This window comes from Dysidea avara, chromosome 3, assembly GCF_963678975.1.
Source record: "Dysidea avara chromosome 3, odDysAvar1.4, whole genome shotgun sequence".
Taxonomy (NCBI): Eukaryota; Metazoa; Porifera; class Demospongiae; order Dictyoceratida; family Dysideidae; genus Dysidea; species Dysidea avara.
Genome location: NC_089274.1, coordinates 9,625,427 through 9,648,957, shown reverse-complemented (window position 1 = coordinate 9,648,957; position 23,531 = coordinate 9,625,427). Strand labels below are relative to the sequence as shown.

Here is a 23,531-nt window from a genome sequence, read left to right as displayed (position 1 = left end):
GGCATTCCCTGAAAATGCACACGTCTCGTCATCTACATTACTCTGGTACGATCGTAATTTCACAGCGGCTACACGATAAGATAACTTCGGAATTTTCTAGAGGATCACTAAATGCAAATGTGACTTGCAGGATCGATTTTAGGCAGTCCGACGTGAGCCCAGTATTACAAGGCGATTTGGTGGGTGCTGGTGCTGAATGGCGAACTGCTACAATGGGAAAAGACTTGGAATTCACTGTAAGAATTCCCGACAAAATGTAAGTCATGCATATTGTATTTGTAATCTAATCTAGGTGCTGATTAGCAGTAGCCATAGCTATACTGAGAGAGCAATACACTTATGCGATTCACCCCATCTAAATCTGGTGCTTTGCGCTTTACTTTGAAAGGTGTTTTAGAGATGTGGTTGTAGACGAAGGTGCGACATCTAAGTGGAGTTGTATACGTGGGTGTGAAGGGGCGGAGCCGTCTCGGTATAGATTGTTTTGATTGCGTAAATAATTTTATATATAGAGCAATCCGTTTATGCCTCGTGCAATTTTATGTAGGAAGTGGCTACTGAACTGGAAAGGTTTTTATTTTCGCGTCTAGTAGTTTCCCTGAGCATTCGACTTTAGGGGACGCGAAAAGTAGCATTAGCGTTAGGGTTAGGCTCGGGTTCAGCTTTGGCCTCTTCTTCACCTTTGGGTTACGTTTCTTCTTACTGTATTATAGTGTATATAGTGAGACTACTACGTGAGTAGCATTTATAAGGTAGAAAAATAGGGGTGGCAGCAGTAGCACGGTGGTTAGCCCACTACCTACAGTTCCAGCAGTCCAGGTTCAAGCCCCAGGTTGAGTTTTGAGGGTTTTTTTTTGTTTTGTTTAGTGATTCTTTTTGTCTAAGTTTTACTGTCGGTTCAATAGCAAGCCCGGTTTATTGAACTGACTTTCGGTTCAATAACCACTGCCTAAGGCCTGGAAAACTGGATTACTTGTTTCTCGGATTTCCATGAGGGCTTTTTTATTATTCATTATGCACTTATCAATGTAATCCCCGACTACCACTAATACGGGCTGAGGTGGGGGAAGGCGGTTATTTGCATCATTGAAAATTACAATTCCCCACCTACTGGGGAAGTACTGGTGATGCAAACCTTGACCAAACCTCGACTTGCAAACCCTGATCAAGCCTCAACTTGCAAACCCCGGGAATACCAGGGCCAGGAGGGGATTTAAACAGTTGTGTGGCGTTGGTCTAGTGATGAGTTGGTGCGAGTGGATTCTAGTATGAATGTAGTAGCTAGCGTCCCAGACACTCCTTCCAAATTTAAAGCACACACTTTTGCTGCCTGAATGAATTTCTTAGTGATGACAAATCCCCACTATGCCAGGGAAATTTAGCGATCAATTCCCCCACCATCCCCAACCTTTCCCCACCCTCAGCCTGTATCAGTGGTAGTCGGGCATTACATTGATAGGCGCCTTATTAAAGAAAATACTCCAAACTGTCTAAGGTTAGCTAAAGCCTTTTAAGAACTAGCTTTATATGTGCATGTGATCAATAATAGAAATAATGAAATTAAGGGACGGTGGGGTAAAAAGGGATGCGGGTGGAGATGAAAAACAATTAAGCAAGTTTGCCTGGTCTAACTGAAAACTGAAACCAATGCCTTTTGGAGCTGATGTTTTAGGCTAGGTCAATGGTAATTTTATAGACCTGGAGGGTGCAGGTGTAGACCAGCGTTGAAACCGGGTCACTACTGCTGACCCGGATGACCCACTGACTCGGATGTGACCCGGATTGACCCAGATTACTTAAAGCCGAGGCGTGCGATAAGAGCTATGTTTTGAGCATTTGATTCGTGTTGAGTAAACAGGGGCGGACCCAGACTTTTAGAATTGCAACTTCAGCCTAGCTGTAGGTTGAAGACCAAAAAAACAAAACAACAAAAAAAGGTCATCACCTACTAACAATAGCTACCCCTCACCATAGATACCCTCAGTTTCATGCTACATACTGCACTTACTAATAAATGGGCATGGCTGAGCGTATGTTTGTAACACGATAAGTGGGCGTGGTTCACGAAAGAGCTACGCGGTAGCGTTTATAAGTTTCCACGTCGTCAAACGAACAATTTCGTTTCTCACGTGATCCAATCCGGGTCAGACCTGGATGACCAGGAGAAAATGTGACCCGGTTGACCCGGATGACCCGACCCAGTTTCAACGCCGGTGTAGACAACTTTCCTTGTATTAATTATTTTTATCAAATATAAAATTTTTAATTTCCTTACACTTGTTTGTTTACTTTTTTGTAATAACATAATTCATTACTGGTGAACCATTGCATACCACATCAAAGGAAAGAATGACACTGACTGAATGCACACCCCAACTATCAACTACTACTGACATGCAAAGTGGCATTCCACTTCGTTTTCAGGTATGTTCCACCCATTATACAGTGTTTAAAATGAAGTAGAGTATGAGAAGCAATCAATCCAGTTACTATATGGAAATTATGATTGAACACATGCTCCAAATATCAATTACTGAAGCACAAATTAGCAATTCCATTTCAGCTATGTCCCACCTGCTATGCAGCACTACAGATGAAGAACAGTACAAGAAGTGCTTCTGAAATCAATCTACAAAAGTTAAAGCTCTGAAGCCATGATGTGTCTACCGCCAATCAACACTTATGTGGTAGAGGAGAAAGAAATGGGACAAAGATAAGTCTATGATGCGTGCATTGTAACTGCTGCAGTTGGCAAAAAAGGTGCATCTCTAGCCGAAGTGATGTAGAAACCAAGCCCGTAGCCTTATCCATAGTCATGCTGTGCTTGGCTGGATGCATCTGTCAGTCAGTTTGCAGAAAAATTCACTTAAATAAATGTCATAGAAACTTTTTGGAAGTGTTCAGGGTCTCTGAATATAGGCTCAGGATGGCAGAGAAAGGAGGCAAAGGAGGGCTGTAGCCCCTGTCAAAAAGATTATGGAGAGGTTTAGCCCCCTACGATTATCTATAGCTGTCATGGAGAGCCTAGCTTAATAGTATCAATAATTTGAGATAGAGCAATCAAGATTGAAATACTCTAATGGAGTAGTCACAGTATTCTTCAGAGGAGCAGTGTAGCAAGCTACTTGTATGTAGTTATAAAATAGGAGATATAGTTGGTGGAGGGTAGCTCTTGTCAGCAGGTAGTTACCTTTTTTTGGTCTTCTACAACTAGGCCATGGCATCACCAAACTAGACCCCAACCCCCCCCCCCCCCCCAAATAAAGGCGTCTCTGCCGCTTTTGTACAGGCTTAGTTATTTATAACCAATACTGCCATATTGTTATGAATGGAAGGAGTAGGCTGGTTTTGGTGTGGTATTTTTGGGCAATAAAACCCAAGCTTTCATGATCCCTGCTATACAGTACTACTGTCCTGTACGATTATGCCTGTGTATAGAAAACTGACATGCCTAATGGTGTAATTTTTTATAGTACACATATCAGTCATCAATCAGAAGAGAGTTCAGAGGTCAAAAAACCCATAACAGTGAAATCTAGTACACATATCAGTCATCAATCAGAAGAGAGTTCAGAGGTCAAAAAACCCATAACAGTGAAATCTTCTGAACTAAGTGATGATCACACAGTATCTGGTAAGCATTAGCATGTCTTTGTGTGTAATGAGATAATCATGATATTTATGAAATAGGGGTTGAATGTGTAAATAAGGTAAGCATAGCATACAAATTTTATATAGTAATTATGATAATAGTACTGTCCATGTACTATAGGATTATAAAGATCAGGCTAATGATCCACCAACACGATATGCTCCATTTTATTCTGCACACAGTGATTATTTCAGTGCAGCAGGGTCTGTGTCTGGTGATGACAGGTGTCAGAAGTGTACTGGACAATGTGGAGAAGACATTACAAAGTGTAAAAATCCTTGGTATGTTTCATTATGTTTTGTGTATTCTATGTGAGTATTAAGATATTAGGGCATATGGCTGTTTGTCTTGCAGCCAAGAAAGTCAGCACGCCACACTATATTGACAGGAAGAAAGAAAACACAATATTCCCATGCACTGAAATGAATAGCAATTTTTACTATTTAAATAGTTCCAAACAAATCAACCAATTATTTGATATTCTATAAGTACTGAAATCTCTGTTGAGCAGTGAGGTAAAGCCTAAACACTATTTCTATCTCTCCTAAAATAAAGTGAATATGCCACTTCATTATGTAGCTTCTAAATTCAGTTTACTAAAGTGCTAGCAAATATTCAAATAGCACGTTAACAAATCAAATAATGTACTGTTTGAATATCTCAATAATTGTTTCAGCACTAGAGTACATATCTCCATACTCCCTTGTCCAAATGGAATAATTTTTTGCTGTAAAAAATCTCCCCTTTGAAATCTCACATACCAAATTTGAGTAAGATCACCATATGCATTCATGACATATAAGCCATCAAGCATCAGCTTAATTTCTTCTTTGTTTGGGGGGCTCAGACTTATCCTCTTCGTTTTTTTTGCACACTTTAAAAAACCCATTATGAAAGCAAATGCATAGCTTGATTGCCTTAGAATTTTGGCATACATCAAGGACATGTTAAGGCTAATTTATGTTCTAAGTTTGGTATAAATCTGATGGATGTTCACAGAGTTATGGACAATTATTTTTCATTAAGAAGACAAATATATATGTGACTGTCTCTGGGAAAACCGGTCTTATCGCCCATTTAAAAGTATCGAGAAACGTCGGTTTTAAACATTCTGTGTGTTGTAGCTGGCCAATGGTGGTAGCTACGCATACCAAATTTTCACACGTTTCACAACAATTTCTTACCTTCCTGATCATCCACTGAAGAAGTAGTCAACAGCTAAGTTTCCCGCCATTTTAGATAGTTTTTAAACCGAGGTTGTCTGTATCAGGCGAGCTCCAGAAGGGTGGGAGGCGGGGGCCCTGGAAGGCGGGCAAGATGGTGTTCAAAAATTGAAAAGAGACGTGCTGGGATGAATTAGGCCAAGTTATAGGCCATTCAGGGCTCAGAACTGGCTAAAATGAAAGGAAATTTACAGCACAGGTCATTGTCCAACACCACAGAGCTGTACAGCCACACACAGCCATCTCCTGGTTGGCCAGGGCTCCATCAAGACCCCAGACCACTCGTAAGGCTCGCCACTGTGCTCTAGAAAAGCAGCCAGCAAAAGCAGACCACTTTACTCTGGTCGACTGTGGCAGTGAAACTTGATAGTGCATTCATTAAGCTTTGTGTTTGTGTGAAAAAATCAAACTTCCTGTCTTGGGCGATAAGAACGGTTTTCGTAGATCCAGTCACATATTTTGTCATGGGAACAACTTGAAAATTATACGTTAACCCATATAATATATATCAAATGGTACGGTAGTACCATTTATGTAGGGATTGCCCTGAAAATTTTGCGTGCTGCCCAAAATTCTGCCTTTAAAAACCATCCTAGAGACATTTTATGTGACGAAAATCACCTTTATGGAACAGTACTAGTCCACATGGTATATAAAACAAAATTAAATATAACAAAAACCCTTACAGGTGGCCGGATATAGAATTCTAGCAAAACTTGAATTTTAGTCTCACTGCCTCACTCACTGACCACAATCGCAAGGCTAGAGGCCAAATGAAGCAGCGCACAGCCACCATTGTACGCCACAATAACAAACTCACCAGTGGGATGTGCCTTTTGTGGTTCCGACAAGTGTAGGCCCTCTGTGCCTCGTCTTTTCTTTTATCTTCAATCAGGCTGCTTGTTTTCTTCTTCATCCAACGAAACCCTATCAAGGCGTTAATTTTCCGTATCAACACTTTCTTTCAGCAACATTATATAGATGCCACAGAATTATTTCAGAGCTGGATTTCAGAAGTGATTCAGTCCTGGCGCTACTATAAGACTAGATATGTGCAAGTTCATGATTGGGATCCTATTCACAATAGGTTGGCGACCACACCCATCAATTAAAGGTCTAGGTGGACTAATAGTGATAGAGTACGGAGACCACACCTCTTAACAATCTAGCTGTTTACTTACCAGTAAACATAATAACCTTACCACTTGTTGGTCTAGCTAGCAGCACACCTCTTGGCTGACTCGAGATATACTCTAATACAACAGTCATACTAATACAACAGTATGTATGATATTCTAATAGAACAGTCACAAGTTACATTGTAGCTAGCTGTGCTACAACAAAAAACTAATTACAAAAAGTAGTGAAACAAGAGATGAATGATGGTATTACAGCATAGCTCAGTGGGAAAGTCCCCACTTTGGCACATTAGCTATAACAATTATTTTGCTCAATGCCAAAGTAGGGACTTTCCCACTGAGCTATGCTGTAATACCACTGATCATTCATCTCTTGTTTCACTACTTTTTGTTGCATAGATTCCTACTTCATTTTTAAATTACAATTCTTTAAATACTAGTATAAAATAAGGATTAGCAATGGTGACTTCATTCCCATAGGAACTAATAGTTTTATGTACAGGAAATCCTCGTTACAGGTCCAGATTTTCTGTGGCCATATCTCACTAACATTTGGTTCTTCGTGAGTGTTTCTTGACAGTTTCCTTTTCTCTGTTACATCAGGTGAGTGTTATCAAATCATGACGGTATGGAGTAAGTTTGTCTTGAACTTCATCACTATGGTTGCCCAGGCGTGGCACCAATAACTTTTGTGGTGCTATTGCTAAGGACCACGGCAAGGTACAAGATTTGTTTCAACATTAACTAACTCCACCATGATTTAAGATTTATGTGAAATTAGGCTGAAACTGTCCACTACTAGACCTGTCACCAAGACAAGTTGTACCCATAATGATCGAGGAATATCCATAGTGATGTCACTGTTGCTAATCCTTATTTTACTATATTATCTATGGTTAACCATCATAGCTTAAACAATTTGTGGTATAACAACAAATTACAGTGACAGCTACAGAGTAACAAGGAGAAACCGACCTGGTGTAAAATTATGGAGTTGAAATATTCTAATTGTTAGAACAGTCACTGAGAATTAAAGGAGCACAGATACCCATTTTTCAACTTTCAACTACTGTCAGCTGACTGACTCACTTAATTTCTACATTATAAATGAAAATTCTATGCAGTTTAAATCTACTTAATAGTAAGAATTTATAATTTCATAGATCTACCAATAAAGAACACTAGAAAATTCTATATAATAAATATGTGTGTTCTAATAGTCCTCGAAAAATTTATGTGCAGTGGTGTCAGCAGTTTATTGTCAACAAGCCTCAGGACATGTACAGCTGGGTGCATCCAACATTATACTGGAACCCAGTAATCAACAGCTTAGTTTATATACAGAAATTACTGAGGTTTGTGATATTACACCAATTTACAGGCCTGAAGTATTATATATATATATATAATATATATATATATGCTACAAGGAAGCTGTAACACTAGCAATAACATGCACCTGTACTATTAACTATTACCTGGACTATACAGGGGCGGATCCAGGGGGGGGGGGGGGCTTTGGGGGCTGAACCCCCCCCCCCCCCCCCCCCCCTTCATATTTAGGCTTTACTTGATCAATATGCTGAGTATTATAATGAAATTTTCTCTTAGCATAATTATATGATCACTAATAATACAAATACTCATAAACCACCTTATAAACATTTTTCCAAGGTATTATCAGTGGATTTATGCTAAAGTTTATGCAACAAGGACCCGGATCAGCATTGGAGGTGTACAAGATCGAGATACTCTAATAGAGCAGTCAGCTAACTACTCTAATAGAACATTCACTGGAAACATGTAGTTGGTTCTGTTATGGAATTTTTCCAAATCTGCCTGCACCTATACATACAATGAAGTGCATTGGTCTGTTTAAAGGGCTTTATTCATCTACTTGTGTAGTTAATATGTATAACAATACTTAATTCAGGTACACAATTTCCATTGAAAATGCTCTCAGATTCAATCTTGTATTGTTCAAATTTCAAAATTTTCCACTTTCAACGTTATTATTCTAACATGCACCTATTCAGTGTTGTGCAATTGTGAGAGGGGTGCATCATGTACTTGGTTGCCTGTACCTACCCAAACTTTTCCATTAGCAAAATACTTCAGAGTCAGAGAGCCATACCTATAATCTAAAGGCAGTATATAAAATATCTACAGACAGAAAATATTATGAATTTTATGTGGAAATGTCTCCAAATTGCAGTATTTTAGCATTTATTTTTCAAAATTTTCCTGGGGGGGAGGGGGGTATGCCCCCAGACCCCCCTAGTTCTAGCATGCTTTGCATGCTGGGAAGTGTGCTTTGCACACCTCTACCCAAGAGATTAGTACCTTGAGTAGCCCCCCCTTTTATAAATCCTAGATCCACCCCTGCTATACTGTTAACACATGTAAGGGCACAACCAAGGTGTAATTACTTATTAAACTAGCAAATGAGTTTTTGGTTTATAAGTATGTATAATTTAGTGTATTTCATTAATTAAACTGCTGTGCCCTGCTAAGGAAGTGTAACTCACTATAAACCACATTATATGCACAGGAATACAGCATCTTTTTAACTGATAGTTTGTTGTGTTTTTCTTGTACAAATTCTCTAGAGAAAGCTTTTAGTTTTTATTTGGGATGCACCTCTTTCACTGAAGGAATTCACTATTCCTAGGAGGCCATATACACCATTTTTGGTTGTTTTTATCCCTGTATAGTCCATTGGGATAGTTATTTGGACTGCATGTTGGCAGCATTTACAACATCTTCAGAAACTTGCTTCATCCATATTTTAAACTGGCACAAACAAACCACAAAGCTTACCTACCTGGAAAGTTAATACCAGCTCTATCACACAGTTTTGGTAAAAAATTTCAGGAAACCAGGAGCATGCTCATCACCAGCTGTGGTCTTGTGCCTGGTTTTAAAAAAAAATTGAAAATTAAAGGTAGTTCTCAAGTAATGCATACAATAATGTTGATGTCAAAATATATAAATTTATTTACCATTGCAGCCATTTCTTAGCTGCCAGCTTTGACTTTCCATATATGTTTGAACCCTGACTTTCATATCCTAGCTATTTCTCAGCTTTGCTGTTTTTTGTATGAAACCGATATTGTACAGTTGATGTAGTAATGATTGCTGAATTTTTCTTAGGAAGAAAAAGTTGCTGGAAGAAGAAGATTATGGTGTACTTGTTGACAAATCAAACCCAGTTCCTCTCTCTGAGTTAAAATGGATGGTTGTTTATTCAGTAAGTTATTTTCATAGTGTTAAACTTAAATTTTGGTGTGAAGCGGTTTACTTGTATTAATTTTATAAAATTGTTATGTGTAATGTACTGTCTTACAATGCAGAGAGATAAAAATAGAACTGGACAAATATCTACAGAATACACTCAGTATAGCAAAGGAATTAAGATTGGAAATGGTGGATTTGGTAGAGTGTACGAGTTAAAATATACTACAGGGTTTTACTCAGCAGTCAAAACTGTAGCTGTTAAAGAAGAAAATTTGGTAATTTTTAATTAGATTAATTAGAAAACACTGGACTGTGCATTGCTGTGTACAAATCATGCATGTACGTATGTAGAACTAATACGTATATGTGACCCAGTCTGGGAAAATCGGTCTTATCGCCTATTTAAAAGTATCGAGAAAGGCTGGTTTTAAGTATTTAGTGTGTTGTAGCTTGACAATGGTTGAAGCTATTTGTACCAAATTTCAAACGTTTTACACCAATTCCTTACCTACCAGAGCATCCACTGTGCAAGTAGCCAACAAGTAAGGTTCCCGCCATTTTAGATATAGTTTTTAAACTGAGGTTGACTGTATCAGGCGAGCTGCAAAAGGGGTGGAAGACGGGCAAGATGGTGTTCAAAAATTGAAAAGGAAGGCATAGGGATGAATTAGGCCACGTTTTGGGCCATTGAGGTCTCAAAATTGGCTAAAATGAAAGGAAATTCACAGCAGAGGTACTTATTCAATACCACAGAGCTGTACAGCCACACACAGTCATCCCCAGGCTGACCAGAGCTCCATTAAGGCCCGACACCGCACATATGGATCGCCACTGGGCTTGGGAAAAGCAGCCAGCAAAATCAGACCACTCAAGTCTAGTTGATTTTGATTGTGGAATTAGATAGTTTATTCATGTAGCTTTGTGTCCTGGATGAAGAATCGAATCTGCTGACATGGGCGATAAGGCCGGTTTTCTCAGACTGGGTCACATATAAACCAGGGCTACAAGGTGTGCATTCAACTAATGTATGTACTGAGTCTGAAGTCAGAAATCAGAAAAGTTTATCACTGATATATTATGAATCCCTCATCTTTCTCATCCTTTTAATAACAAGTATAAGGAAAAATTAGGAATTTTAAGTTCGATTAGGGATCAAGTATGATAGTACTGTATAGTAGGGACCACAAAGGAGTAGGCATGGCCTACGAAATAACATCACCCAAAAACCAGCCTCAATTTTCCCAGACGATGATGAGGCAGTATTGGTTAGGTAACACTAAGCCCAAACAAGCTTTCAGATCGACCCGAAATACTTTCAACAAGTTGCTACGGAATTTAAAAAAATATATAATGGAATTTTCTAGTGACTGACTACAAACAATTCACCCTGTAGAGAGATCAGCTACAAAGAAACCATCATGTACATAGTTCAGCTGCAAAAAATCAGCCTGTAGAGAGTTCAGCTACGAAAAGTCGAGAGTTCAGCTACGAAAAGTCGAGAGTTCAGCTACGAAAAGTAGAGAGTTCAGCTAGAAGAAGTTACCTTATAGAGATTTCTGTACAAAGAAACCATCATATACAGAGTTCAGCTGGAAACAAATCACCTTGTAGAGAGTTCAGCTACGAACAGATCACCCTGTAGAGTTCAGCTAGAAACAAGTCATCCTGTAGAGAGACCAGCTAGAAGTCACTTTGTATGTAGAGAGTTCAGCTACTAAAAACCACCCTGCAGATAGTTCAGCTACAAACAAGTCACTCTGTAGAGAGATCAGGTAGAAGAAGCTACCTTGTAGAGAGTTCAGCTACAAAGAAACCATCATGTAGAGAGTTCAGCTGTAAACAAATCACCCTGTAGAGAGTTCAGCTCTACGAACAGACCATCCTGTAGAGAGATCAGCTAGAAGAAGTCACCTTGTAGAGTGTTCAGCTACAAAGAAACCACCATGCAGAGAGTTCAGCTGCAAACAAATCACCCTGTAGAAAATTCAGCTACAAACAAATCGCCCTGTAGAAAGATCAGCTAGAAGTAGTAACCTTTGTAGAGAGTTCAGCTACAAAGAAACCATTCTGTAAAGAGCTCAGCTGCAAACAAATCACCCTGTAGAAAATTCAGCTACAAACAAATCGCCCTGTAGAAAGATCAGCTAGAAGAAGTTACCTTGTAGAGAGTTCAGCTACAAAGAAACCATTCTGTAAAGAGCTCAGCTGTAAACAAATCACCCTGTTGAGAGATTAGCTAGAAGTTACCTTGTAGATAGTTCAGCTACAAACAAATCACCCTGTGGAGAGATCAGCTAGAAGAAGTTACCTTGTAGATACAGTAATTCGGCTGCAAACAATTCACTCTGTAGAAAGATCAGCTAGAAGAAGTCACCTTGTAGAGTGTCCAGTTACAAAGAAACCACCATGTAGAGAGTTCTGTAATAAATATATGTATTATATATATAATTTGTACATTTACCTATAAAATCAGAAATATTTAAAAATTTAACATCTGCTTCATCTTTTCTTCTTGTGGTAAAGAAAAAAAGATAGGGTAAAAAAGCCCCAAAGCCGGCCTATAGAAATACAAAAAGAAGTGAAATCTAATCCAAAACAGCCAAGCTGTAAAAAAGAGTGCGGCTCTCAAAAAGGCTATGGTGAAAAAAGATGTGAAGTCCAAGGTGGCGGCCAAGAAATGGCTGTGATGGTACAGTAGGTTAATGGTAAAAATTATAATAATGATAATTCAGGTGAATTTTGTGCTATGACCAAGCAGCACCAAACTTCACCTGAATTGTCATTATTAAAATTTTTACCATTAACCTACCATCATAGCCATTTCTTGGCCGCCACCTTGAATTTCACATCTTTTTTCACCATAGCCTTTTTTAGGGCCGCACTCTTTTTTACAGCTTGGCTGTTTTGAATTAGATAGCTATATCTGGAAACCAGTATTATGAGACAAAAAATTAACGGTATTAGTTAGAATTATACCTGGAATTGTAACATTGTCTTATAGTAGTTGCGGTATGTGTACTACTTCTTACCTCTATTATCTAGTGATTTCATGTGTATAAAACTACAGACAATATTCATTTCAAATACTGTGTGCTAAAGTCTCTTAAGTGCCCACACTAACATGGCCATTTTGTAAATTATGAGCGTAAATCGGATGGCTGCAGGTTCGAGGCTACCTAGGTCCAGTCATGGATTTTTTCTCCTTTCTGCAACTTTTCAAACACCTTATGTAGCTAATGTCTTTGTGCAGGCTGTAGGACCAGGTGTCCTACAGACCTTCAGCACTTGTGCTGTAAAGCATTAATAAAAATAAGAAAAATACGACATCAAATTTTGTCATTGTGGATATCATCCGTATGGGCGAGATACCAATTGCAACACAACCACTGGGAAGCCATATCATGCTATTGTGAATCGACACCTTTCCAGCATTGTCAGCAAAAAGAACTGGAACACAAAGGAGGACAAAGGCAAGTCCATGATGGGTATATTGTATGTACTACAGTTGGTGAAAAGGCACATCTCGGGATGAAGCATCATTGAACAGTGAAGAAATCAAGCCCTTAGCTATACCCATTGTTGAGTTATGCTTGCATCAATTAGTCAGAATAAAATTCTGTTAAATTAAAAAAATTATAATTCCACAGAAACTTTTTGGAAGGATTTGGGTTGGTTTGAAGACATTTTTGGACTTGGCTGTGCCTAACCAATACTGCCAAGTTGTCGGTTGTCATGAAGGATAATTGAGACTGGTTTTAGGGTGATATTGTTGGCTGGAAAGCATGATCCCTAATATACAGTACTACCATACTGTATGATAGTAAACTTCCTCTGACTTCAGATTCAAACACTAATTCCAGTGACTGTTCACTATGTACCTTGTTGTCTCTCCATTCTGATTACTACTTACTCGTGTATATACGTGTATATACATATAATAGGGCCCCAGAAAACCATTTTGCCTATGGCCCTAAGGCCTACCCAGATTTGTGATGTTAATATGGGGCTGTTTTTTTGGTTGATATTTTGGTGGCAGAACTCAAATTTTATGGTCTTTACTACTATAATTGTACTATAATTATACTGTGCTATGGCAGCGGTCAAACAACAATAAATTTGGAGGTAAATCTTCACCTTTCACCACTACAATTATTTGGCACCAATAGCTAGCTATTTAGTGTACAGTTTCACAAAAATTGTTAGCACTCTTAAAATACCTTGAAGATTTTGGGCAGCTGATAGGACTCATGCATGGTTTTTGGGAGAAGAATTTTATTAGTGACGTATACAGTTATATACTTTTTACGTATGTTTCTCTTTTTCAAACACTCATTAAAGCCTGGGGTGCCTGATTTCTTCATGCTTGAAATTGCAATTGATTATTTTGGCATTGCCATGATGATTGACGATCATTGATTTACTTCAAACCTTTCATTGCATCTTATGTTCATACTCCATTTGCCTGACTGGTGACTTTTCCTTATTTTGGCAATAGCTGTTAAAAATTGCATAGAAGATTCATTGTTTCTTTTCTTAAATCTGCTGACAACCAGTGATTTATTTGCTTAACAATTTTGTGGTTCATTTGCAGCTGGCTGTGTGTCCTTGTCATGTGTATATGCAGAGAATGAAGAGAATAGTGTTCCCACTCATAATTCAAACATACCAAGCTGAGCTTTGGATTAAAGCTTTAGTGATAACTTTATAACTTGTTCTGCTCTAGCTTTTTTGTTTGTTTTTGCTGCCAATAGTAAACTCACTGTCTTCTTTGTATTTAACATTTACTGTGGTTGACATCATTACACAGGGAATGATGTTAATGATTACTCAATCGTGATTAAATTTTGTGATCTCATGTGACTGAGCATTTCATTGTTGCATGACTATAGTGCCTAAGCACAATTATGAAATAACTATTGGAGGATTGTTTGTATTAACACATTGCATTATATAGGAACCACTAATTTACAAGCCAAAACGACTTAAAAGAGTGCTATCTTTACATCATCAACATGTGGTCCAAGCAGAAGAATATATAATTGGTATGTATATGTTTACTAGACATCAAAATTGTTGCATGTAAATGACAAAATGTGATAATGTAAAATTTGTATAAGTGTACAGTACCGCTCAAATACAACTTCGCACATGTGTGTGTAAACAATGCGTGATGCTAAACACAGCCACGTGTATTATTTAAAAATTAGGCCCTAGAGTTTTTTACCTATTATGCTTTTGAGCAGTGCTCAAAACTCAAATCTACAATGCTCAATATTATGCTTTCAAAATCAAGATTATGCTCAAGAACTGACTGTTTTATTAGAGTACATCTAATTGCTGTATTAGAGTAAGTTGGTGACTGCTCCTTAGAATATGGGACCGGATCTGCGAAAACCCTACATAATGGTGTATTTTTCAAATTCTTTATTGATGAATATTTATAATCTACTTATCCGAGTGCATGCTCTGGCCAAGTTTCAGCCTTGTATGCCAACAACTTTTGGAGTTACAGCCCTACAAAGTAGCAGATAGAAAGATCGATTTGTACCGCAAGTATAGGGAAAATAAATTACAGGTGCTTACAAAAACGACTGTAACTTACAAATGAAATGCAGTACAGAGTTGCAACTTGCACCACCGTGTTCGCCATGAATAGGGGAGTCCATTACATGGTGAGATGTTTCTGCTACCACCTTTCTTCACTACATATAGAGACAAAATCAGTGAAGAAAAATCAATCGCATATGACTGCTTTGACATAACGTAAACAAATTCCCATAACTCACGTATCCTTTAGGCTACTGCTACGAAACAAAGATTTTCGAAGGCCTCTTGAGCAGGCAAATACGATGGTACCCATGTTTTTATCATTGCACACTTTCTGCATTAAGAACAAAGCATTAAAAAAAATTATGAATTTTTTTCATCTATGTAAGTATTTTACGCATTGTAATCAATAGCCTGTACTGAAAATTTAGGCTTGTGCCATTATTTCGGGTTTTCACAGATCCGGTCACATATATTGATCTTATAACCAGCCAAGAAACAGTTAATTTAGCTGTTTTGCATGCTTTCATATATGAAGCATAGTAATAATACATATTGTTTTTTATTCATTTTTTATTTATGAAGGCTTTACAGCACAAGTTGTATTGTAGGACACCTGGTTCCTACAGCCTGTTAAAAGTCGTTACAGATAGCATGTTTGAAAAGATGGAGTAATGTGTTCAATATTTGCTTTTTTGTGGCATAAGCATTGCACTTTTAAAAATCATCTCTATTATGCTGGCATTATGGTTTTTACTTTTGGTTACCTATTATGCTTTGCATAATTGGCTGGGGCCTGTTGAACAAACTTACACATGACTACCACATGTGCGTGGCTACACAGAAGTAGGTTGCCAAGCTGTATACAGCAATGAAGGATTGTTCATTGACCTATCATACAGTACGATAGTACTGTATAGTGGGGATTACAAGGAGTAAGCGTGACCCACATAATAACATCACCCAAAAACCAGCCTAAATTTTCTCAGACAGCAATGAGGCAGTATTGGTTAGGTAAAACTAAGACCAAACAAGCTTTCAGATCGACCTGAAACACTTTCAACAAGTTGCTATGGAATTTTTATTTAACAGAATTTTCTGACTGACTGACTGTCTGCCTGACTGACTGCCTGCCTGACTGACTGTTCAACGTCACTTTGGCCCAAGAGGTGCCTCTTGGCATGCCGCAGTATGTACAATGCGTTCTTCATGGACTTATCAGTGTCCTCCTTTGTGTTCCATTCATCTTTGCTGAAGTTTTGATTTGGCTATAGCACTTGATGGCTTCCCTTCAAAACAGAAGTCGTCCATATTTTTCATAGTAGCTACTCTGATTGCAGAGGTGCTTTTCAAACAGTTCTTGATTAGTACTGTTGTGTAACGGGTTGAACATAGCCGACAACAAAGTGTAATGGATACTTCACTTTTCAGATGATAATATTATTGATATAACTGGGGCACAGTGCCATTTCTTTCTTTCATTGTGCGTGGATTGCAGAGGTGCTTTTTGAACAGCTCTTGATTCATAATGCTGTGTAATGGGTTGAACATAGCTGACAACGAAGCATGATGGATACTTCACTTTTCAGACGATAATTGATATAGCTGGGGCACATGGCGCTATTTCTGATGCAGTATGCATGGATTTACCAGTCATAATAATTTATATTTACAACAAATAAGTACACAAAAAAATTTGGAATTTTCAACTACAGTAGGGATCATAGCACATCGATAAAAAGTACTGAAAAAAGCTGGAGTAGTGGACGATATTAAATCACAATAAAATAATAAGAAGTGTTATATCCGTACTGTGCACTTGAGCACAGCACTTGAGCACAGTAGGGATATACACTTCTGATTGTTTTACTGCGATTTAATATCGTGCACTACTCCAGCTTGTTTGAGTACATTTTATCGATGTGCTATGGTCCCTACTCTAATTGAAATTCCAAAATTTTTGTGTATACTTGTATGTATTATTGTTATTAAACTTTATTTCTTACATACACAATTGTTGTATCACTATAAGATAAACCAATGGCACAATCATCTAACAGGGCTCATATGATAATCTAGATCCCAAGAAGTGAATTTGAAGATAGGCTTTTATTTATCATTTTACACTATATAGTACAAAACATACACAATCTCCACTGTTAATAAAAGCTGTTTTGGCAACACATGGTCAACCATGCAGTGTTCACGTGGTAGTCATGTGATATGTTGATCTGCACATGACTGTAGACTCTGTTCAGTTTATCTTTGGTGGTCCTAATCCTGGTCTATGGCTCCCTAAGGTGAGTTGGCAGTCACCACTGGAACTGAGAAACTTGAGGCCATGGATCCATGGCACCACTCACAGTAACAGCTATACCCCACCTCCAGCGTAATCTATTCTTTAGTGGCTAGGATTGGTATTCACTGGTGACACTAGTTATGATCTACAATGAAAGAACACAGCATACATTGAGAATTAAGTTGTAGTACAGCACTGTTTCATGCCGACGTTTATGTGTATTTTTATCACAGCAAGTTTTATAAGGCATACACACTGTAATTGGTTCAGAGTCATGCTTATAAAGTAGGCCATACGCATGCTACAAGCTGTACGCATCACTTGTATGGCAGTGGTGGTTCATACATGTAACATGTCATGTGTTAATGGGACTGAATATAGTGCTAACGTGTTGCAATTCATGCATGTGGCAATCATGCAACATGCATGTATTGCGAAGTTATAATAGAGCAATACTTTATGTAGAATTAAACACTCTTGGTGAATTTTGGTCGGTTGTAACAATGTAGAAATACTGTCATTTAATATGTTATGTAGTATGTCTCATTGCAAAGATATTTTGGCATGAAATTATGTGTTTAGTAGCATCAACTGATCATTTGCCACATGCATAAAAAATGCACACGCCTACCGTTACAGTATATATAGACATTATATCTAACTGCATGTTCTATTCTACCACTCCAAATTGCATGCTGCTATTACATTCTACTGATCTAGATTCCCATGCTGTAAAATGTATAATTCATAATATGTATACAAACGTTCTTATTGCAACCTCACATATTTGTGTAGGTGATAAAGCCATTAATGATAAGCACACTTTTCTGTTTGTGATGCCAATTATGGAATACAGTAAGTTAATTGTTGTGTAAAATTAAGTTCTCAAGTCAGTGCTGTAGAAGGAGGTTTTCCCTTCTTCTTGAGTTACTTAAATGTACTAATATATACAGCATGTACACTGCACATTACTGTGCAATTCATTCATATTTTAGATGTATATATATACGCAAGTGCAAGAAAAAATTAGGAATTTTCCATATAAGTAGGGATTGCAGCAATAAAAAACACTGAAACAAGCCGCTGAGACAAAACACAACTGAATGATTGCGTTTTAATCCCTACTTTAACCATACATCATAGCAGGGATTAAAATGCAATCATTCAGTTGTGTTTTGTCTCAGAGGCTTGTTTCAGTGTTTTTTATTGCTGCAGTCCCTACTCATATGGAAAATTCCTAATTTTTCTTGCACTTGTTTGTGTACTTTTTTGTAAATTTTGAATAACAGTATTTAGTAATCCCCCCCTTCTGCAATTCTCGAAATACACAGCTAAACATTCCTAAGGATGTGGATTTTTAACAAACCGCTTTAAACAACACATTACCCACAGAAGTATCTTTTCAACTGTTTTATAGTGTGTCTACAGTATTATTTTCCACTAATTCTCTCAGGGCTGCTCTTACTTTTAGTTCGCATAAGTACGAGTCACACCCACTTTCTAGACGACGAGATACGCGAGCCTATGAGGCCTACTACGGTGTTTTCAGTTGTAGTACGCCTGAAAAGTGCTCTGGGAAAGCTACCCATAGAGTCTGTAGAGAGGCACCATATACAACCGGTTTTTAAAAACTTGGAAAAGAAACCACCTTCGAGCCAAAGCAAACACTCTAATCCTTACGCGTGTAGTGGCGATGTTGAACAGGCAGCAGCATATCCCGAGGTGTATCCCAACATTAAAATCACGTGCTTTCTACAATTATGCTACACGTTTATTCCAATATGTTGGGGCGCTGTGGTGTGCGTGCTTTGATGGAAGCCATACCCATGAGAGATGACCACGATCAAAGATAAAACAGTAAGACAGTAGCGCACACATTGTAGGTATTTAATATTGTGAAAGGTTTTTCTCCACAAAATTCGAGCGTTTCCGCCAAAGAGGCAAGGCTGTAGCTGTAGCCAGTTTTCTGCTACACTTGACTGAACGCATCAGTGAGGCAGGCAGTGAGGCAGGCAGTGAAGCAGGCAGTGAGGCAGGCAGTGAAGCAGGCAGTGAGGCAGTAGAAAACTGATTTGCTAAAATAATATATTTTAAAAATTTTGTAACACCTCATCGGAAACGTTTCGGGTCGTTCTGAAGACACATTTGGGCTTGTTTATACCTGACCAATGCTGTGAAATGGCCGTGAAGGATTTCTGAAGATGATTTTGGGTAGATTTTTTGTTCATGGACCACGCCCACACCTTCTTTGTCCCTGCTATACAGTACTATTGTACTGTATGATATGCAAGCTACATTGAAGGTGTCTAAGTTTTCATGGTATGGATACATTTTATGTTTTATAGAGGGTCTCAATGAACCTTTTGATGAAGGTGCACACGATTGCAGATGCCTTCTTGACTACCTGAAAAAATGCAAAGGGAGAAATATTATGTCATACTATGTACGAAACTTTTTGGAGGTGGCTAAACAGATATTTAGTGCACTGGAGTACTTTGAAAGAGAAGGTTTGGTCCACAGAGACATAAAGCGTAAGTTGTGAAATCAATATGAATAATAGTGCACCACAATGCTAGTATAATACGTAGACCAGTAGTCATGCATTGCCTTAAATTGTACAATATCTATATAATTCCAAATGTTGCATAAATCCAGTATAAAATGCAAATTTGTAACTAAATTGCCCATGAAATTTGTGCATTAAGGATGCATTGAGGTGAATTCTCATATTAAGTCTGATGTGAATCTGGTAAACATTCAAGGAATTATAGACGATTATTTGCAGAAAGAAAAGATCAATTTTAATCATGCCTTCAGGGTAAACCACTTATGGATAAATAACTTGAAAATCGGTCTGTGTATAGGTTAACCATTATAGCTCAAACTTTTTGTGGCTTAAAAAAAACCACAATCACAGCAACAGAGCTACAAGGGAAAAAAAACAAGTCTAACAAACATAATGTAAATTATGGAGGTAAAGTACTCTAATAGAACAGTCAACAATTGGCAAAAAGGTGCACAAAAATTGTTGAAAAAATCACCCAGACCAGAGACCTTCATACCTAACTTCCAAATCCTTAACCATTGAACCGCTGTTGTCAGCTGCTCAGCTTGCTTGATTCTTCCTTATAAATGAAAATTCTAGTTTAAATTTACTCAGTACTAAACAGTTCATAATTTCAGACCTACCAATGGAAAATCTAAATTGTACTAGAGCATTCTATGTGTGTGTTATCAGAAGTCCCATACACTCTATTAGAGTATTACAAAAATTAGTAACAGATAGTTAAAGAAAACAATACAATTGTAACTTCTAGTGTTGCTACAATTAGCTACATAGTATGAATAATTGTTGGCCCACCTATCACATAATTTATTATGGTAGTTCTGCTGTTAATAGTATAATATTCTTTACAGGCTCAAATATTTTAATGAGAAAGACTACTCACTGTCTATGCAAGCATCCTATTTTATGCTGCTGCAAAAGCAAGGGTGCTGTTTTATGCAAAATAGCTGACTTTGATCTGATGGACAAACCTGCAACAATGTATGGCAAACGGAAAACACTAAATCCAAACCCTGGAGGATCTAAAGGCATGATTGCTCCTGAGGTAAGCTATATTGTTACAATGCTAATTTTTTCATAACTTCAAAAGTTTCTTTATTTAAATCCTAGAAACTTGACCAAGGCTATTACTATAAACAATTGAAAAGGCTGTGAAAATTTTAGTTGTATGTGATATCAAGACTCACGGTAGTGAGTCGCGCGGCCAGTAAAGCAGAAACGCGCGCCGCAGACAATAAATGATGCGACCACTACGTGAAGATTTTACAAGAACGACCGTTGTCAAATTCGGCCTTCCTGTAATCCACCCGTCACTTACGCTATCCCTCTGAAACTCTGGAGTTGAACTCATCGTGTCACTAGTAACTACCACACAAGCAGTGAAGCAAATCCATGCCGATTGTTTCGTGATCGAGGTTGCCGACATCAAAGGGGAAGTTTCATTTTTTATTTATTTTTTTTTTTATCGCATGCGGTTAGACGCAACCGCAGGTGTATGCCTTGCGTTCCTTTGTGCATTCCGAACATTGATCGCCCTGTTATCGCTTCAGTATTCACTCAATCACCTCAAGATTCACATCATCGATTTCACCATACATGATTACCCTACAGTCGGGATTTCAGCACCAAACGAAGTTTCAGTCGTCCTCAGTCGACCTAGAGGCCAAATACAAATCCCAGATTGTTGTTTTCCGCAATACTCGCTTGGCATGTAGGGCAATGTGTCTTTAAACTGTTCTGAAAGTTTCGTTCAGATTGAAACTTTTTTTTTCGAGAATGGCTAGTTTGAAATTTGAATTTAGTCGCCCCCACGTCATTTGCTCTCTAAGAATTTTACTTGGAATTTAAAGAATGATGCAGAGCACAACTGCGGTCACTGGGTATTGATGAACTGGCACTCTATGTAGTTAATCAGTACATATAGCCACCAAGAAGTGTGCTGCCATAGATTATAGTCCATAGATATAATCGATGGTGCTGCATACCATCCTTCGTTTTGAAATTAGTCGCCCCCACATAATTTGTCCTCTAAGGGCACGGCTTAAAGAATGACACAAGAGTACAACTGCGGTTACCAGTTGTTGACACAAGCTGTGAGTAATTAGCACATGTAGCTAGCTTAAAAGGAAGTGTGCAAAATTGCCTAATACAATTGTCACCATGCATTATTGCATTTTATAGCACCCCCACACAAAGTTACACATGTAATTACAACATACAGAGGAGACACATGAATACCAAACACTTTTCACAACAATAATGTAAGAATTGTACAATAATGACTGTAATATAACTGCTATGCAAATGTTTTCCAGTGGCCCGCCATGGTAGCAAGTCTCACATGACGGCATGTATATTCATCCAAACACAATGGGAGTAACGAGTAAGTATGATGACAACAAATTGGTATGACTCCATTTGTAGAATCCAGATGAGTGGGTGTGGCTCCAGTATGTCTAAACAGTTAACAAACATTCCTGTTATAAATACGTGCTAGAGTTGCAATATAATAGTATAGTATTTAAATGCAATAATACATAGTCTCCATTGCATCATTATCAAACGACACTAAGTGGAGGATATTGTTGCATCTCTAGTATGTACACTCTATCAGTACAACCTATCTTAATGGCCACTAGTATAGAAAGACAACCACTTTTGAAAAGCCAATTCCAATTGAGAATTTATACACTGTTACCTGCTGAATGAGTGAAGGTGGCAATAAACAAGTTCCACCGTAATTTATACACGTGATCTGATCCTGTATATTCTGTCAGTGGATGAGATCCACTTGGCCAGGACAAAATGTGACTCAAGTGCCCTGGATGATCCATACTCAACCAACTTATGACCCAGTGGCACAATGGAACTGACTATTTATAGAGAATACAATTATATTTATTTCTAAGATGTGTGGATGTGTGGACACATTACAACACATTACATGTACATACAAGACATGCTACGTACTGTTTTAGCATTTCAAGTCACCACATTATACACGTACCAGTCAACAATGCTTCATAGTGCCCATCAGTAAACCTGAAGAAAAGTTACGAAAAATAAAAATTCACATAAGTACAATGAAACCTCATTAATATGGCAGGCTGTGGGACCAAAAAATTTGGCCTGAATAACAAGGTGGCCTTATTAATGAGGTCATAAGTAATGCTTAGCTATATTTGGGACCTACTAGAGGTGGCCAATATAATGAGGTGGTCTTATTAAAGAGGTGGCCACTAAGTGAGGTTTCACTGTACATATAGTTCACAATATTGTGAACAATATTAATGGTTAACAATATACACTGAAACCTGCAGGTTACTTCTTGTGGAAGATTGCTCTCTACACAAAATGACACATTCACAGATTGTATTTAGATGGATGATACTGTAACGCATTGTGACTTCAATACTCGTGATGTGTCACTGCTAGGCAGCAACCATATACACGGCACTGCCACATCACACTTGCTCGCACACACAATTTTGCTAAAGATTTTACAAATTGATAATTAAGGGGTGTGGCAACTAGCTGTTTCGCTCGCAAGACTGTGTGGCAGCTGTTTCCCTTCTGTACAAGTGGCCACCAAGACAGGTTCACTGTGGATGAAAACCAGGCATTAGATATTTGGTATTTCATGTGTTGAAGACATTCCAGGGCTTCTGGTAGTCTCAAATCTCACCACAGTTTAACTCAGGCAGTGTTGTGGTCACCACTAAACTACTGGAATGCTGTGTTATGTTCATCTTATGCTTGGCTACTATATTGTAGAACTGAAATGGATACTCTGAAAAATATATCCTATGGATAATGACTTCATCACTTTCTTCATCAGGAGCTTATAAGGACCAATAGTGAAACTTTT

General features: G+C 38.1%; 1 protein-coding gene and 1 long non-coding RNA gene across 3 annotated transcripts in view; one reads left to right on the top strand and one right to left on the bottom strand.

Annotated features, from left to right (window-relative positions):
• Window position 1: 1 nt before the first annotated feature.
• The window catches only part of LOC136249274 (uncharacterized), a 34,829-nt gene continuing 11,299 nt past the window's right edge, over window positions 2–23,531 (top strand). Inside the window, exons 1-10 of the mRNA XM_066041234.1 lie at window positions 2–256; window positions 3,540–3,634; window positions 3,691–3,710; window positions 3,773–3,933; window positions 9,168–9,264; window positions 9,368–9,526; window positions 14,206–14,293; window positions 17,893–17,952; window positions 19,443–19,628; window positions 20,515–20,708. Coding sequence (XP_065897306.1) covers window positions 15–256; window positions 3,540–3,634; window positions 3,691–3,710; window positions 3,773–3,933; window positions 9,168–9,264; window positions 9,368–9,526; window positions 14,206–14,293; window positions 17,893–17,952; window positions 19,443–19,628; window positions 20,515–20,708 — 1,302 coding nt within the window. The 5' untranslated portion in view covers window positions 2–14. The remainder of the gene's footprint in view (window positions 257–3,539; window positions 3,635–3,690; window positions 3,711–3,772; window positions 3,934–9,167; window positions 9,265–9,367; window positions 9,527–14,205; window positions 14,294–17,892; window positions 17,953–19,442; window positions 19,629–20,514; window positions 20,709–23,531) is intronic.
• Window positions 21,851–23,531, bottom strand: part of LOC136249275 (uncharacterized) — a 268,619-nt gene continuing 266,938 nt past the window's right edge. The window contains exons 3-4 of one of the 2 annotated variants that reach the window (XR_010698139.1): window positions 22,634–22,705; window positions 21,851–22,119 (exon numbers count right to left, since the gene is read on the bottom strand). This is a non-coding gene — a long non-coding RNA (uncharacterized lncRNA). Of the gene's footprint in view, window positions 22,706–23,531 lie in introns of both variants that reach the window. The other variant, XR_010698138.1, reaches the window with a different exon arrangement.